Source organism: Merops nubicus, unplaced genomic scaffold (assembly GCF_000691845.1).
Source record: "Merops nubicus isolate BGI_N331 unplaced genomic scaffold, ASM69184v1 scaffold47816, whole genome shotgun sequence".
In the NCBI taxonomy this organism is placed as follows: Eukaryota; Metazoa; Chordata; class Aves; order Coraciiformes; family Meropidae; genus Merops; species Merops nubicus.
In genome coordinates this window covers 1-16013 of record NW_008617871.1, presented here as the reverse complement: position 1 = coordinate 16013, position 16013 = coordinate 1, and the positions used below count along the sequence as shown (strand labels likewise).

Here is a 16013-nt window from a genome sequence, read left to right as displayed (position 1 = left end):
CTGATTTTCCGAGCGCCATGTCGGTATCGGCCCTCAGAGCTGTACCAGGTACTCGCACCTTTTTCAGGCAGTTGTGCTCTCTGGCCTGCAGATAGTCCTGTGACGAGACACATGACCCTGTGACCAGGAGGACAGCGAGGAAAGGAGCTGCACTGTTCTCCCTGGATTGTTACAAACATCCAGATGTAAAGCTGGGTTTCTTTACTATATTTTTCCATCCCTACAGCTTTATTTGGAAACGGATCAAAAAATTAGTAGTGCTGTGCAGTGCACAATATCTGTATCGGCTTATTTTGGTGTAGTTGTCCTTTGCCAGCAGATCATTACTGCCAGGTGTCTTCCACTTACTCAGACTTCTGAGTTGAAATGCACCAAGCTGCTTTCTGGTTTTCTTCTTTTTCGGTTTTCAGTTTGCAGAAAAAAAACTGCAAGAAAGCTCTAGATGGTTCTCTGGGTTTATGAGGGCAGGAAAAAAAAGCATTTGGCAGACTGTTTATTTTGCCTGAATATTTAATGAAAACATATTGATAGCAGTCAATGCTATTGGTTTTCAGCTGGTTGCTGCCCTGCCTGAGGAAATTCGTCCTGGGCCTGATTTCCATGGACTTCCATGGGAGCCTATTATTATCACTGCCTTAGTGGGAATTGCCACACTTGCTGTAGTTTTCTGGAGAACCTGCCTTTCAGTGAGTATACTTCATGCTTGCAAACCTGCTGGTAGTTTACTTGCTTCGCAGTCTTTTGTGTAGTTAAACTGTTTCAGCATTACCAAGGGTCAAAGCAATATGCAGTCTTTAGCGTTTTTACTTTTAGAGCATTAACTAAATGCTTGGCTTAATAGCTTAAGTAAACTGTAAATTAAATGCTTATCAGCTGGAAGAAAATTAAGTTATTAATTGAAGATTTTTTTTTTTTAGTAAGGGACAGTTTCAAAAGCAAAATAGGGGGAGCATTATGTAAATGAAGAAGGCTGAGGGAAGGTTCAGCATATCTTTGAAATAAGGTTTCCATGTGCTTGAGCCTGTTGCCGACTCTCCAAAACAAGCAGTTAATCCTCTAGGCTTCATATTGTCCAGCTGCTTCCAGGCACTGCATTTAGAAACCTAAACCTGATCTTAATTCTCACTGGAGAGCCCCTGCCCTGTACTTCTCACTCGCTCTGTTTATCCTCCTCTTTCCTACATGGATGATTTTCTGGGCAAGAAAAATGCCAGTGCCAGCTCTCAGTTGGAGTAGTGCCTCACCTTCAGAACTAGTAGACCAAATTCAAATAAGGCAGCTCATTTTATAGCTGTCCAGTTTAGTGCTGATACACTCTGGAGCTCTGTGGAATAGTTTATTTTTACTTGACAAAAATTAAGATGAAGTGTTATCTCTAACAATATTAGTTTTTTTTCCTTTCTTAGTTTTGATGTTGAATACACCAGGAAATTTCAAATACAAAATAGTGTTACTGTAACAGCATAAAAAGAAAAATTATGAATTTCTTCAACACTGTTAATTTCAGAATAAGCAGCTGTCATGTAAACATACATTGCTTTAAAAGGGTAAGAACTGGGATGCAAATGGGTTTTTGTGTTTGCAAGTTCATGACTGTTGTTTGATGCGGAATGGCTTAATTTTCTTGGTTGCAAATTGGATGTGGGCAGTTACTGCTATCTTTCTAGTGACTGGTAAACAGATGTTTACTGAGGTGCTAGGACAGGGCATTAACCAAGAAGCTTTTATTAGAAAACAGCTTAAGCTTGTTTGTGGTGTTATTCAACACTGCTGTTGGCAGCAATAGGTGTCTCTTCCATGTGCTTCTTTAATGTGCACATAAGTGGTGACTTTTTCTGTAGGGGAAAATGAATAACGTTTTTCACTTAGCACTTTTTGTGCCTAATGTTGGCTTGTTTTTTTTCGCCCACCTGTAGGTAAAGAGTAGAATATATCAAGGTAAGTTTCTCTGTGCTTTTCAGTATACTTGATGCTTAGACATGTAAAAGTTTTGAGGGTTGTTTCAGAGGACCAAGTATTCATCTTCTCTCCCTTTCAATGAGAACGCTGAGCCTAAGGTTACAGTGTAAGCTGGGGCAGTAGATGATGGTGCTTACCTGGATTTGGGGATTTCAGTTTTGCTTTTGATAATGCTTTGATTGGGACAAACAATGCAGCTTGCACCTGCAAATCAAACGGCACAAAAAAGCTCCACCTTGTTCAACACCAACGTGGTCCATTGGTTTACTGGTACAGTGGCAGTGTGGCAGAGTTGGATTGTGTGTTTTGACTAGAGTGTATTTGCTTTTGCTTGTTGCTTCTCTCAAGAAGCAGTAGCCAGTTCTTCTTGTCCATTTGGACTGAGGGGAGCCTGCACCTGACTCCTGTGCAGTTGTAAAGAGACCTTCTAAATGTAGACCTAAATACCCAGATAGTCCTGTGGCTAGTGCATTGCTTTTCACAAGAACATTTCTCTAGCTTCAACTGAACAAAATTTAAGTCTACGAAATAGAAAAGAAATAGAATTTCGAGTAGAGTGATTGCTGAAATTCAACTGAATACAAGATGAAAATATGAAAGAATTGTTTACACATGAACACTCAGACTTTCTTTTTCACAAACTATACTACGCATCAGTCATTCTTTTCCAGTTGTGTTGTAGTTGCACTGCAGACTTCCTTCGATACAATTAACACAGAATTGATGAGCTGAAAAAAAAACATCTTGGGCAATTTCTCTGCTGCAAAACAGTTACTGTTATGGGAAGGGGAAAAACAGTGGTATTGGTGCTGTAGAAATTACCCAGCAGCCAGTGCCAAAAAAAGAAAAAGAGGAACATAGATCTAATTTTTTTCTTTATCCCCAAAAAATTCTTCTGTGTGATACTGTATAGAAACTACTAAAGCTAAGAACAGTAGATATTCTTGAAGTATGATAAAGTTCATGTTGTTATTAAAATTTTTACCCAAAATAGAGAAATACTAACAGTGACAAAAATGCTTTAAAAGGTGGTTTATATTTGGAGTCTCAAGGGTGAAAGCTATTATCCACTCTTCACAACAGTAGTAAAATTGGCAGACCAAGCTAATGCAAGGTTTCCTGCCCCCCCTTAAACTGCTGAGAACTGTCTTGTACCTCAGCCGTTGTTTGTTAGCTCTGCTCTGACTAGAGCAGGACAGGTGGAGACCCTCTGGCCCAGAAGCTCTCATGTGGGTGGGGAAGGAGGAGCAGCAGTTGCCTCTGAACAACCAGTGCTTCCTGTTTGTGCTGCAGGATTTGCTGGGAGGCAGATGGGGCTCAGAGTAGTCACATAAGGGGGCAATTTAGGACTTTGAAAGAACATCCAATTGTCATTCTTGTTGATTAATTTGCAGTAGTATAATTGAAGTATGTTAATTATTTTTATTGAATCCTAAGGGTTGGCTGGTAGCTTGTTCAGGTTGAGAAACAAACCTGTGCCTGGAGAACTGTTGCCTGGTCACAGCCTGTTTGAGGTCTGTTGGAAAGCAGTGCAGTTCTGTGGGGCTTACTGGTGCTGTCTGCTGGCTGACAGTCTTTTTTCTGCTCCCAGTAGGGCTTTCAGGGCTTCCATCCTGTTTGCTGACCAAACACTGAGTTTCTGTATAGCAGAAAGAGGTGGTTGTTAGTGAAGGTGTTGACGCTCCCTGAGTGTCGCAGCAGCCACCCGAGACTGCTCTGACATCCTCAGTGCCAGTTCTTCCCTTGAGCAGACCTCATGTGTAGCCAGCACCTTACTCCTCTCCGCTCTGCATTGTGTGACAGCTTCTGAGAAACAGATGAAAGAGCCCTATGCTCTGTGTTGGTGTTCAGTGCTTTGTTGTCTTCCTTTCAATCCTAACTCTAAATAAAAGCTGGAGATGCTTCGAGTCCTGCAGAAAGGGCTGCCTGCCAGGGAATTGGCACTATCCTGATTTGTGCTTTAGTTCTGGTGTGAAAATGTTCCCTGGAGTGGTAATAACGGTAGCTCTGATTCCCCCCTGGCCAGGATATGAAGTGCAGTTACTGTAAGCTTTCTTTTTCTTCCTAGTGACTGAAAAGCAACTTGCTGAAAAGATTAAAAACCTACTGCAAGAAAAAACAGAAATCTTAGAAAAGATATCTGAATATGATCAAAAGGTATTGTTCTAGATTCTCATCCTTGGCTCCCTGATATTCTGTTGTTCATATAATGGCAGAGTCAATGCAACAGCTAACATTTTTATTTTCTATTCTTACTGAATATTATGTTGATGGCTTCCTCAGTTCTGTTTGGTTGTTTCTGTGCTTAGATAAAGGAAGCAAAAGAATCAGTGAAAGTGGCCCAAGAACAAAAAGACATTCTCTCTGATGAAACTGCAGGGCTTAAGGTAAGAAACAGTTAACTGTCTCTGTACCAAAAGCAAAAATCTCAATAAAATAACATGCTTATGTTGACCTTTCTTTTGGGGTATTTTTTTTTTTTTAGGACACTGTCAAAGAACTGGAAGAAGCAAATCGTCAGCTAGATGACAAAGTAAGAAATCTGCACACAATACTTGAAACAGAGAGGAAAAATAATGAGAAGAAACAGAACAAAGTAAGAGCAATCATGCTTATGTCTTACATTGTCCTTAATGCACCTCAAAAACTGGTCACAACCTGATGGGTAAATGGATAGAGGTAGAGCAAACAGGATGAACCACCTCAGAAAGAGAACTGAAAGGAAATTTTAGCTTCATCCCAAGGTCAAGAGTGAGATCTATTGACTGTGGAGTTTGGGGGGGGGTGTGTTTGTGTTTGTTTTTCCGGCAATAACTTGATGGACTTGTGTGGTTATGTGCTTTCACACAAACCCAAATGTGTTCAAGTCATGAGCCAGTCTGGTGCTTCCCAGCTTTACCCAGGAAGTTCCTTTACAGTATGAGCTGAAGGTTTCAGGTTGTTAAGAGACATTTTCTTGTACTTAGAGGAAGCATCTAGCTCTATAGTGAGTGTGAAGATCTCTAAGCTACCCCACATTCATGTTGTCCAGAGGTATTTGTTTTCTTTTTTCTTCTTTTTCGAGCCTGATTTTCTGTAGTAAAGGTAAGATCTAACAAGGTCTTTGGTCTTGTGTTGATCAAAGGTTGTTGCTAATGGCAGCAGCACGTGTTACTTTGGTTCTAGACTGTGCAGGTGTACAGGGAAGTGTCCCAGCCATCAACGGGCAGAGTCACAGGGGGAAGTTGATTCTCATCTGTATGTTTCTGTTCCTTACCTTGCTGATAAAGCAGTGCTGTGTTGCTGCTAGTCTAGTGGCCACTTTAAGTGTATATTTTTTTTGTGTTTGACTTTCCTTTTGTGCTTCCAATTACAGCAGTAAACATAGTTGCTTGGGCTGAGGCATGTACCACACGAATAAAAAGTCACTGCTTATCTTTTTCTTACACAGATCTCTGAAACCCAGAAGTCCTTGGAGAAGCTTCAGGAGGCTATCAGTCTGCATTCGGTGGAGCTTTCAGAGGTAAAGCATTATCTACACACTCTTGGCAGTCACAAGATCTTGTACCATGGAAATTCATACCTAGGTTGCATTAGAACATGGTAGCCTGGCAGATTCCAGGGTGTTTGTGCATGAATACCTTTTTCTTTACCATTTGACCAGGTAATATGTAGCTCTTGCTTCCTTACAGTTTGACTTTGTCTTTTTGTTCCTTTTTGTTTCATCTGTAGGTGCAGATAGCCCTTAATGAAGCTAAACTAAGTGAAGAAAAGGTGAAGTCTGAGCTTCATCACATGCAGGAAGAGAATGCTAGGCTGAAGAAGAGCAAGGAACAAGTAAGTTATGCCCAGGGCAGGCAACTTTGTTTCTTTTTTTGAATGAAACGCTGAGGCCTTATTCCCAGTTCTCTAGAGTACAACTTCAGCATGTCTGTTTTCTTAACTTGTCAGAATTGCACATTTCATATTGGCAAGATAAAATTTAACCCCCTTGAGCCTGCCTGTCCAGGCTTTTTGTATGGATGAGCCTTGTGCCTTCAGCATGAATGCTTTGGCAGTTGCAGTGATTCAGTTTTTGTCAGCAACCTCACAGAAAGTCTGTGCTGATGTGGTAGTTCTGTGTGATCATAGATTATTACTTGGGATCAAGGCTGAAGGAAATTGTGGTAAAAAAATTGCCAAAAAGCAGCTCTGGAGCAAAGCTAAATGGATAGGAACTTTAGTCGTGAAGTGTCATTGACAGTTCTTTCACAAATAACTTTAAATGTCTGTTTTCTTCCTCTGTGTATGAGGTAGATGGCCTTTTAAGGAATGTGATTTGATTACCTCTGAGCTGCAATTAATTCCTCGTATTTTGAAGTGTGTGAGCAGTTTAGTTTTGATATTGATTGGGATATTAGCTGAGAAAATATAAAATTTTAAAAATCATCTTATAATATGAGTGGCAGGAAGATTCCCAGCATCCAGTTCTACCAGTGGTAGAACCAATGGACTAGTGATGAGTGTAGTGACTGTGAAGTTTACCCTTTCTTTGTGACCTATGCTGATCAGTTATCACCAGAGCTGGCAGTAAAATAGAATTTATTTACATATACCCTGTACTGAAAATAAAACAAGTAATCATCTTGCCTTGATACATCACACAGCTGCTAAAAGAAGCTGAAGGTTGGAGTGAGAGGCATACTGAGCTCAGTGAGCAGATCAAACTCTATCAGAAGTCTCAGAAGGACATAGAGGAAGCGCTTGCCTACAAGGAAAATGAAATTGAAGTAGGTCCTTTATAACAAGCTTGCTTTTAAATATTGCACATCATAAAATACTTCGAAATACGTTACAAAATGCAGAGCAATTCATCTTCAGTGAACCTTTGATTTCATTCCTAGGTTTTAACCAACTGCATTATGCAGCTGAAGCAGCTTGATGTGGATTCCATGTCCGAGGCCAGGAAGGATGACGAAGGGCATCAGTGGAGCTCGGGAGACGATCTGGCCAATGGAGAGCTGCCAGGTACGGGAGTCCCATGGGCCAGCTGGTGTGCCCAGTGGCTACAGCATATGTGGTGTCCTCTTGGATCGGGAAGGAGGGCCATCCATGCATGCAGCTGCTGTGGGCTAAGAGACTGCCAGCTTTAATCTGCAGACACAAAATATCCCCTGACTAAAGGGAGAAACCATTAAAAAGGTCAATAACTGCTTGTAGGTTACCTTTTGGGAATATAATGATACAGTTTTAAAGATGATGTATGAAGGTTAATCCCAAAGGCTGAGAATCTCAGCTTTGTTGTTATGCTACGTTTATTTTTAATGAGTGTTGTACTTAGCTCCAGATAGATAATTAATACAGGTAGTCACATCTTTTAAATCTGAAAGGCCAAAATATACATATTCAAAACTACTTAGGCAATTTGTCACTCCTGATGTTGCACACGTTTGCTACATCTGCTTTGAAGTCCATTTTTTATCCCCTCTCCCCCACTCACTTTTTTTTCTAACCATACAGTATCTGTGGGCTGGAAATTGCCACTTTTGATTTTCAGATACTATGTCCAGTAACAAACTGCTTTCACATGTGGTAAAATGTGGTGGCTGGAACAAGTGACAAGAAGGAATCTTCTGAGTGCCTTTTGGAACAGATTTAATAGTTCTGTTGTGTGGGTCATGGAATTGCTCTTGTGGTTTTTCCCCACCTCTCCCTTTTTTTTTTTTTTTTTTTTTTATCACATAAGAAACCTATCCAGATTGAACTGTAAAGTGTTATTTTTAACAGCTGTAGAGCTCAGGAAATTTTGGTTAAGAAACAGGGAAAACAAATATATTTTTCTCTTCTAGATAATGAGAGTGAGAAGATGAAGACTCAAATCAAGCAGATGATGGATGTCTCCAGGGTATGCTGTACAAGATATTTAATAAATGCTGCCACGTTACTACTATGCCTAAGGTCATAAACTTTCTGCTCCTCTTTTCAGGTAAAAACTATGCTATCCATAGTTGAAGAAGACAGAAATGCTCTGCAGTCCAAACTGAGTGATGAAGTAGCAGCAAGACATGAGCTGGAAGGTGAGCTTACCAAAAGAATTGCTTAGGATGAAATGCTGTCAGGAGTTTAAAAATAAACAGTTTTAAGTGCCATAATGGTTCTCATTGCAACTTCGTTCACCTTCCTCACCTACCTTTGCTTCTCCCAACAGAGCATATAAAAAAACTGGAACATGACTCCTGTTCACTCCAGTCAGCCAAAGCTCGGCTGGAAAATGAGTGCAAAACACTACAGCAGAAAGTGGAGATTCTTGGTGAGCTTTACCAGCAGAAGGAGATGGCACTCCAGAAGTAAGCCTGGCATTACTCTTCAACAAACAAACAAAAAACACCAAACCAGAACTAACTACTAACTTTTGGACAGGGGAGATGGGTGGATAATCGGCAGATTCTGCTCTGGCACATTGTCCAGAAATGTCAAGGAGAATGTAGTGGCCATTAAGATTTGTTCCATCTACTCTGACCTCAGTTCAGTGACTCTCATTCTCATAAAGCAGAAGCTCAGTATTTTAGCTGTGGGAGCTTTTTGCATTCTCAAAGGGCTAGCCAAGGAAATGGATTCTGTTGAAGTGGCCATTGGCAATAGTTAACTTACTGCTGGTTTAATGGTTCTAGTTTTGTGGGATAGCTCTCACAAGTTAGGAACACATTATGGTCCTCTTAAATACTTCCAGGGAAATATAAAAAAAAAAATTAAAAAAGACGGTGGAAATTGGTCATGTACTAAATTAGTATGGAGAATACTTAGAAAAAAGCTGCTTTCCACGCGGTTGATCACTACTGAACGTGCCTGTCACTTGGGCCCCAAGTCCCCCCTTGCTCAGTACACATTCATTTCTCCTGGTTACACATCCGTTCTGTGTATCTCCTTGTTTGTGCCTTTGTAAATCTGGATTGTCTTCTGTAATGTTGGTGAGTAAAGTGCAGGAGCTGAAGAGATGAACTGCCTGCAGTTTTTAGGTTCTGACAAACCTTTAGGTGCTGACAGAACTTTCCAGTCAACTCCACATCCTTAATTTTATTCACGAAGGCTTTGCCTGTTAGTTTCAAAAGACAGTATTTCTGTCTTTTTTAAGTCGCTTTATTCTCTTTCTGTATTCTCAGGCATTATTACAGATTCTGATATTACTGTTAGCAAGGGAATACCCAGATTTTGAGTTGTTGTAGATGTAGGATGGTGGAATATATGGTGGTTTGTTTGTTTTTTCCTCCACAGAAAACTAACCCAGGAAGAGTATGAGCGTCAGGAGAAGGAGCAGAAATTGTCTGCTGCAGATGAAAAAGCTGTGTTGGCCATCGAGGAAGTGAAAGTTTACAAGTAACTTCAGTTTTTGAAGACTGTTGTTTTCCTTTATTTCAGAAGAAAATTAATTTAAACATCTGTCCTTTCCCTCTTTTTCTTTTTGTACAGGCAAAGGATCCAAGATATGGAAGAAGAATTGCAAAAAACAGAGAGATCTTATAAAAACCAGGTAAACTTCTTCTCGATGGTTATTTTCTTACCTTTTACTCCATCATTCCAATGCTCTGTAGTGGGTTATTGGAAATACTAGTACTAGGACAAAATAAAGTAAACCACTTCTGTTCTTCTCAGATTGCTGCTCATGAGAAAAAGGCACATGACAATTGGGTAAGAATGTTCTTCATTTTCTGACACAGTTTGCATTTAACTTCAGGTTGGTGTGGTTAATTCAGTTGACTAAAATTTTCTCTAATAGCTTATTGCCCGCTCTGCTGAGAGAGCTCTGGCTGAAGAAAAAAGAGAAGCAGCCAACCTGAGACAAAAGTAAGTACAGTACAGACCTTTTTCACTGCTCTTTGAGCAGGCTGTGTGTTGCCTAGGAGAGAAGGAGCTCAGATGGTGCAGGGTGCTCCAGACATGTGGGGCATATTTGAGTTACTCATTTTAAACCACTATTAAACTCTTGTAATGATAAAAAAAGATTTATTGGTGAAAGCTGTAACATTTTACAGTACAGTTTGCCTTGTTAAATGATATGCCATGGAAGTCATGCGTATTATTTGAATAATAAATTATTTTTTTTAAACTTAGATTAATAGAAGTAAACCAAAAAATCGTCATGCTTCAAAGGCCTTTAATTGTAAAGCCAACTCCAGGCAGACCCAGTCGCCAAGTCCCACCACGACGAGGTAATTGCTGCTGTTTCTCCCAAAACTTTGGTCTTTGAGTTGGTATATCTTAAAAAAACCAAGGCTAGGATAAACTGTAGAAAAGTAGATGAAGTGTGTGTTTCCTCTTTGGCACAGGGCCCTTAAGCAGAGATGGCTCTTTTGGGCCATCACCTGTGAGCGGAGGGAATCCGTCACCCACTCAGATGATAGAAGTTCCTCCTCGACCCCTTTCTGCTCCTCGAAGGGAAGGCTCAAGGGGTGAATTTGGTAAGCAGTGAAGCTTCCCTTCTGTGATAATTCTTGTGCTACAAACGCAGGAATACCTGGGGCTGATCTTGGTTCTAGGGATAGTGTTTAGTGTTGTTACTTGCCTCATTAATACACAGATGAGTTGTTTTTGTTTGGTGTATTTTTCTTTTTTTTTTTTTTTTACTAGAAATAGCTCAGGCATGTGTTGATGGGGATCTCTGGGGTTCTTGTTTCCTTTAAGGTACAGTGGTAGATGGTCCTCCTGCTCCACGAAGGCCACCAGAGTTACCAGGAAGGATGTCTGTTCCTGGTAAGCTACGTAGCCTGCAACCAACTGCACCTTACTGGGTTAATTCTTCCACGTCAGAACTGTGATTTGGAAGCCAGGTTCCCTCTCCCCATGGTGAGACTTGCTCTCATGGTTCTCTTACAGACCTTGGGCCCGCTGTAGCGTCCCTGATTGGTAGTGCGCCAAGAACCTCCTCCCCTTCCACAGCAATGGATGGAGTGGTAAGCTGAAAAAAAAAAACAATCTTCAGGAAGTGTTTCTAGTACATGATTCACTGTACTTCCTGCTGCCTCTTTAACTGTATCATGTTCTGTCTTGTTTGTATCCTGTCACTATCCTTATTTGCTGTCCAAATAAAAAACAAAACAAAACAAAAAAAACCAACCAAACAACAAAACAAAACCCACCAGCCCTCTCCCAAGGACTGTGAAGCCCCCCGTGTAACTGCTGATTCACCTTCATCTCTTGAACCAGCTCCAGTGAGTATCCAGAGGCTGAATGTGGTGGTCCTCTGCTTTGATGGAGAGGAATAACGGGCTTGGTGTCCTCACCTGCTAAATAACAAAATGCTCTGCAAAACTAACCAAGGGCCTATGCTCTGTCTCAAAAGATGTCTCTAATGCTGGACAGTTGATGTCTGGTTTTATATGGAATTGAGGGAATGAAGTCTTTCTTGCTAAGGATTGCAGGCAAACACTTTGGAATAACTACAGCAGTAACCCCAAGAAGCTGACTTACCTGTGGTGCTTAAGCACAATTCCATAGGTGTAACACAAGGTGCCAGGCCCTTTGCCAAAGAGTTGTCCACCAAGGATGCTTCAAAAGGGCTTGGACTTTTCTTTAAGAAAATTTCTCATCTTGGACAGTGCATTGAGCACTCCTAGGTAGTGCAGGCAGGGTTCTGGGTGAAGGGGCAATGATGGTGCAGTATCTTTCCCTGTTTTCTACTTGGTTAATGTGTTCTGGGCTGTAGTGTGGTTTTTTTGTGGGTGTTTCTTTTTTTCTTCTACCTTCTGACCTTTGGTTGTGGTGTAGAGCACTGTCAGGACTTCTCTGATGCAGTGAGTAACACTGAGGCGTAACCTGATCTTTCACAGGGTAATGCTAGTCCCAAAGGCCCCCCTTCTTTCCCTGGGACACCTATCATGACCTCTCCAGTGATGGGACCTCCACCTCCACCGCCCGTTCGCTACGGACCGCCGCCAGCTCCGCTGCGTGGACACTTTGGGCCTCGACCTCTTCCCGTGCCCCTAGGTACAGCTGAATCCGCGTGCTGAAACCCGGCTTGTCCCGCTGCGGCACGGGGTGTGCTGTCCCCTGGCACCCCGCTCCCCCACGGTACATGTGGTCTAGCTCTCGCTCGGGAAGCTTTCACAGCTGGGCTTTTTCCAGCCTCCTTTAGGCCAAGGTATTAAGGGGGTGTTTTCCCTTGTTTAGTCTAAAATGGAAACCAGCAGCCCAAAGTCCCTAGAATGTAATTCGCAGCCTGTGAAGTCTGCACGTGACAGTGACCCCACCCCAGAGCCGCTCCAGAAAGTGAAGCAATGAGGAATGTGTCACAATTTCACTGCTTAGGTTGAAGCAAGATTTCATTTAACTCCCTGTTTTCCTTTCCTTCTAGTTCGTGGCGCTCCCATGCCACCTCCAGCTGCAAGAGACTTCTTACCTGGCCCACCCTTAGGAATGAGAGATGTGCCTCCTGGCCCACTGCCACCTCCTCCAGATCCAAGAGGCTACGGACGTGGGCACCCTCCATTTCAACCCCTAGGTCCTCCTGGCCCAAGAGATTATCCTCCAGGCCTGCGGCTACCCCCACCTGGCTCAAGAGACTATACACCTTCTCCTAACAGAGACTTGCCTCCGTCAGGACCTAGAGACTACCCTGCAGGCCCTCCTCCTCCTCCTCCAGGCCCAAAGGACTACACACAGCCGCCGGGGCAGAAGCCCTGACTGCAGCCTTGGCAGAGTGGACTCCATCACTTGTGCGGCCAGGAGTTTAGGCCTGAAGTGGCTCCATTGGAAGCCACTTGTCTCATTTCAGTATATCTCAGCTTTTGCAGGAGTAATTTTTATCCAATTGCTACAGACACTTTACATTCATTTATGATCGATCTCCTTAAGCTCATCCATCCTCTTGGGCTGCAAGAACCTTCTCGTGATGGACTTGAACCTCCTCTAAACGTGCAATAGAAAGGAAGTATCTGTGTGGCTAGTTTTAATTCAATGTAGCCTCTGTAACCAGTTGGTGAATGAACTAATTTCGTGAAAAATGTAAATCAAATCATTTCCTGTGGAAATAATTTTTAAGTAAAATGCTATCTTACCTGCCTTCTCCATCACATCATTCAGCTGCAGTTATTGTAGGCCGGGGGTTTACAGGAGGACTGTGAGGTGTTGTGGGTTTTTTTTTTAAAGAGATGTCTGGTCAGTGATCAGAAGCACAAATGACACTGTACTCAAAGGAAAGTTCTAATAAAAAGCAAAATTCCTTTTGCTAAACCCTGAAGACTTCGTTGTGGTGCCAGTTTTTGTTCAGAAAGGACAGTGGTTCAGGAATTTAACCAGAGAATTGAGTCAAGGCTGAGTAGCTGCTGCTGCAAGATCAATGACTGTTACCCGTGTGCTTCAGGGCTTCATGTAAGGAGGATGAGGTGGGATGCAGCCCTCCCCACGAGGGCAGTATGGAGCTGGGAACCTTGTGAAGCTGTGGAAATACAGGTGAATACTCCAGGTTTCTAAAAACTAAGAAGTTTCATAACTGCTTCCTGCTCTCAAGACCAGCTTGCAGCATTCAACAAAGCTTGAGAACTGGGTTTTTGTCCTAGTGTTTGAGTGACTCAGCTTCCTTAGAAGTAAGTTAAGTTGGATTTTTACATCCTTTCCCACTTTAGCTACAGTAAAAAAAAAAAGTAATATCCCATAAAAGGGACTGGGTGTATGTGAACCATATTAACTCACATGGTGTTAAATCTGTTTAGCTTTAAAAGCACTCCTACATGTGCAGCTGCTCCCAGAAGTCCCTGCAGTACACAGAGGAGGAGGTAGCGTTTGGCATGGCAGGCACCGTGCTTACCCAAACACCAACGTTTTTTGAGTGTGCTCTCTACAGGTCAGCCTTAGGGGGCTAAAAAGATGGAAAACAACAGGGAATAATAAAAAAACCCTTATGTTAAAAAAAGCCATTACACCTTTACTGCCAGAGTACACACAGCTGTTAACGTTGCCAACCAGGTGTTACATTCTTACAGTACAAGTGTTAAACTTCAGATTTGAGATGAAAGACAAGATAGAACAGGAGTAAAGCATAAACACACACCTAAGCTGCTGTGGGGAGCAGTAATCCTGTCGGTGGAACAGCTCCCAGAGAAAACACAAAGGATAGAAGCAGCTTTAAAAATTGTATTTCATGCTCTACAGCCAATAAATTGCCATTAGTTCAGTACAAAGCTCTACCTGTGTTTAACAAATCCTTCAGAGTTGATGTTGTGTGTAACTGGAGTTAACACAGACAGCTGCAGGTTGGGAAGAGGGAAGCAGCTGACACAAGGGGCGTGTTCAGTGTGCACACCCCTGTCCCTGAGTCACGCTCCTTCCTTCCCAGCACCAGGCTCTGTGCTCTGCAGTGCCTGCTCCCCTGCCCGAGGACAGGGACAGGCAGGTGAGCAGCAGACACGGGATCAGGGCAGAGCCAGGACAGTCGGTGCTGAGCTCCGGTCAGGCCTGAGCCAGCCAGGGACCACTGGCAGGTAACACAGCTATGGGCCAAGCCCAGGTTCATTCACAGCCATAGACTAATGCTTTGCACCATCCTCTCTCAGAGTTCAAAGGATGATTTTTATTTATTTTTAAAAAATGTACATATCCCCCTTTTGTCATAACTTGCAGGGACACCTGCTCGGGGCTTGACATTCACTGTAGCAGATGTAACATCACTGGGGTACCATAAAGACCCATGAAGAGGAAAATTCAGTTGCACTTCCCCCCACCCCCTCCAACCAGTAGTGGAATTTGAGGAAGCATTTCTGTCTATACACCTAAATAATGTCATCCCCGGTTATACCAGACCAAGGGAAGGCAAGAAGAAGGACTTTCAAACAGAGCTTTTTTACCCTAATCAATATGGTAAAGCCAAAAGTGCAAACTCCTTCCTGCAGGCACACAAATACCGTGAGGAAAAGTAACATCCCTTGCATTAAAGCGTAACGAAACATCTCAGGGGTGACAGGACAGGAAAGAGGAACTGGTGCTACATCTGCATCCAGACCTTTCCAAAGAAACAATATTTGACACTATCTTGAGAGCTGGGTCTTTCATTAGCATAGCAGAATATTTAGGCACTAGTTAGATACACAAGAAGTATACGAAACCTTAAAGTATTGTATTAAATAGCCACTCAAATATAGGAAAGATTTAACTGGGTTCTACTTCTGTCCCTTTTTTAGGTCAAAAGGGGAATGCATGCGTGTCATAAGCCAATGTCCTGCAGCTTATTACACACCAAATCAAAAATATAGAAAATAAATGATAAACCTATCTACTTAATATAAAAAGGTCATTTTTTTAGAGTATGTTTCCAGACTTGCAGGAAACTGCATACAATCAGCTTCCCTATGAACAGCAGTTTCATGTCAAAGGTGGGACAACCTGCTCACCTGAAGAGCAAGGGTCCGCACTGCTGTCACTGAGATGGTGAGGCACCCACCACCAGGAGGGTGAAGCCCTGGAGAAAACCTCGCTCTGTCCCCACCCGCCTTTCCAAACCACTCTGTGGCAAGGTACAGAACAAGTAGCTCTAGCGGGGTGAACAGCAGCTTAAAGGATCATAACCTGTAGTATCCACAACTCGGTACGAGTGGATCAGGCGAGGCTGTTGAAATCATAGTTCAGCATTCTCATCTGCAGTTGTCCTCCTCCTGGCCCAACCAAAGCAGAGCAGCTGCCTGAGGAGCTACTCCATGGCCACCCCACTTGGCCCAGCACCCTCCCCTCTCTCACTTTAAATCACTTGCAGTACTTCAAGCTCCCTCCCATCCAACCTCACCTTCCTCCCGGTCTCCTGGCACCCAGCCCACTAAAGAGGACCCCAAAATGCAGATGAGAGGAACTACAATAGCACAGCACGTGTATTAGCCCTGCCACATCTTTATTGCTACAGGTTTGGCAAAGGGGCAATCTCCATCCTTGGGTGGAGTTTGAGGCAAAAGGATAGTAACGGTTAAGATAAAAAGTGATGAACAGCAAAATTAGGAAAAGCAGTCGACGTACTTCATGGCTCTCAGAAAAACCTGTGTCTGGAAGGTTCTGAGGACTGGCCGGCCGGCGGGCTGGCGCCTGGCGTGGTGCTGCGGGGGCCGCGGTGCCTCCCCCCG

General features: G+C 42.8%; 1 protein-coding gene across 1 annotated transcript; it reads left to right on the top strand.

Annotated features, from left to right (window-relative positions):
- The first annotated feature begins 17 nt into the window (after positions 1-17).
- On the top strand, positions 18-13148 carry MIA3 (melanoma inhibitory activity family, member 3). The gene is made up of 23 exons (XM_008943269.1): positions 18-23; positions 555-686; positions 1917-1938; positions 4028-4116; positions 4269-4346; positions 4445-4555; positions 5390-5461; positions 5671-5775; positions 6585-6707; positions 6822-6945; positions 7767-7822; positions 7904-7994; positions 8126-8264; positions 9190-9291; positions 9385-9445; positions 9568-9603; positions 9692-9759; positions 10027-10124; positions 10242-10373; positions 10597-10665; positions 10789-10865; positions 11742-11898; positions 12266-13148. The coding sequence occupies exons 1-23, from the start codon at positions 18-20 to the stop codon at positions 12592-12594; spliced, it is 2277 nt and encodes a 758-aa protein (XP_008941517.1). The 3' UTR covers positions 12595-13148.
- The last annotated feature ends 2865 nt before the right edge of the window (positions 13149-16013 follow it).

Excerpts from the sequence above, each read along its gene's own strand:
- MIA3 (XM_008943269.1), top strand. Across the intron at positions 687-1,916 it reads TCTGGAGAACCTGCCTTTCA|GTAAAGAGTAGAATATATCA; the intron begins GTGAGTATACTT and ends GCCCACCTGTAG. Across the intron at positions 7,995-8,125 it reads AGCAAGACATGAGCTGGAAG|AGCATATAAAAAAACTGGAA; the intron begins GTGAGCTTACCA and ends TTCTCCCAACAG.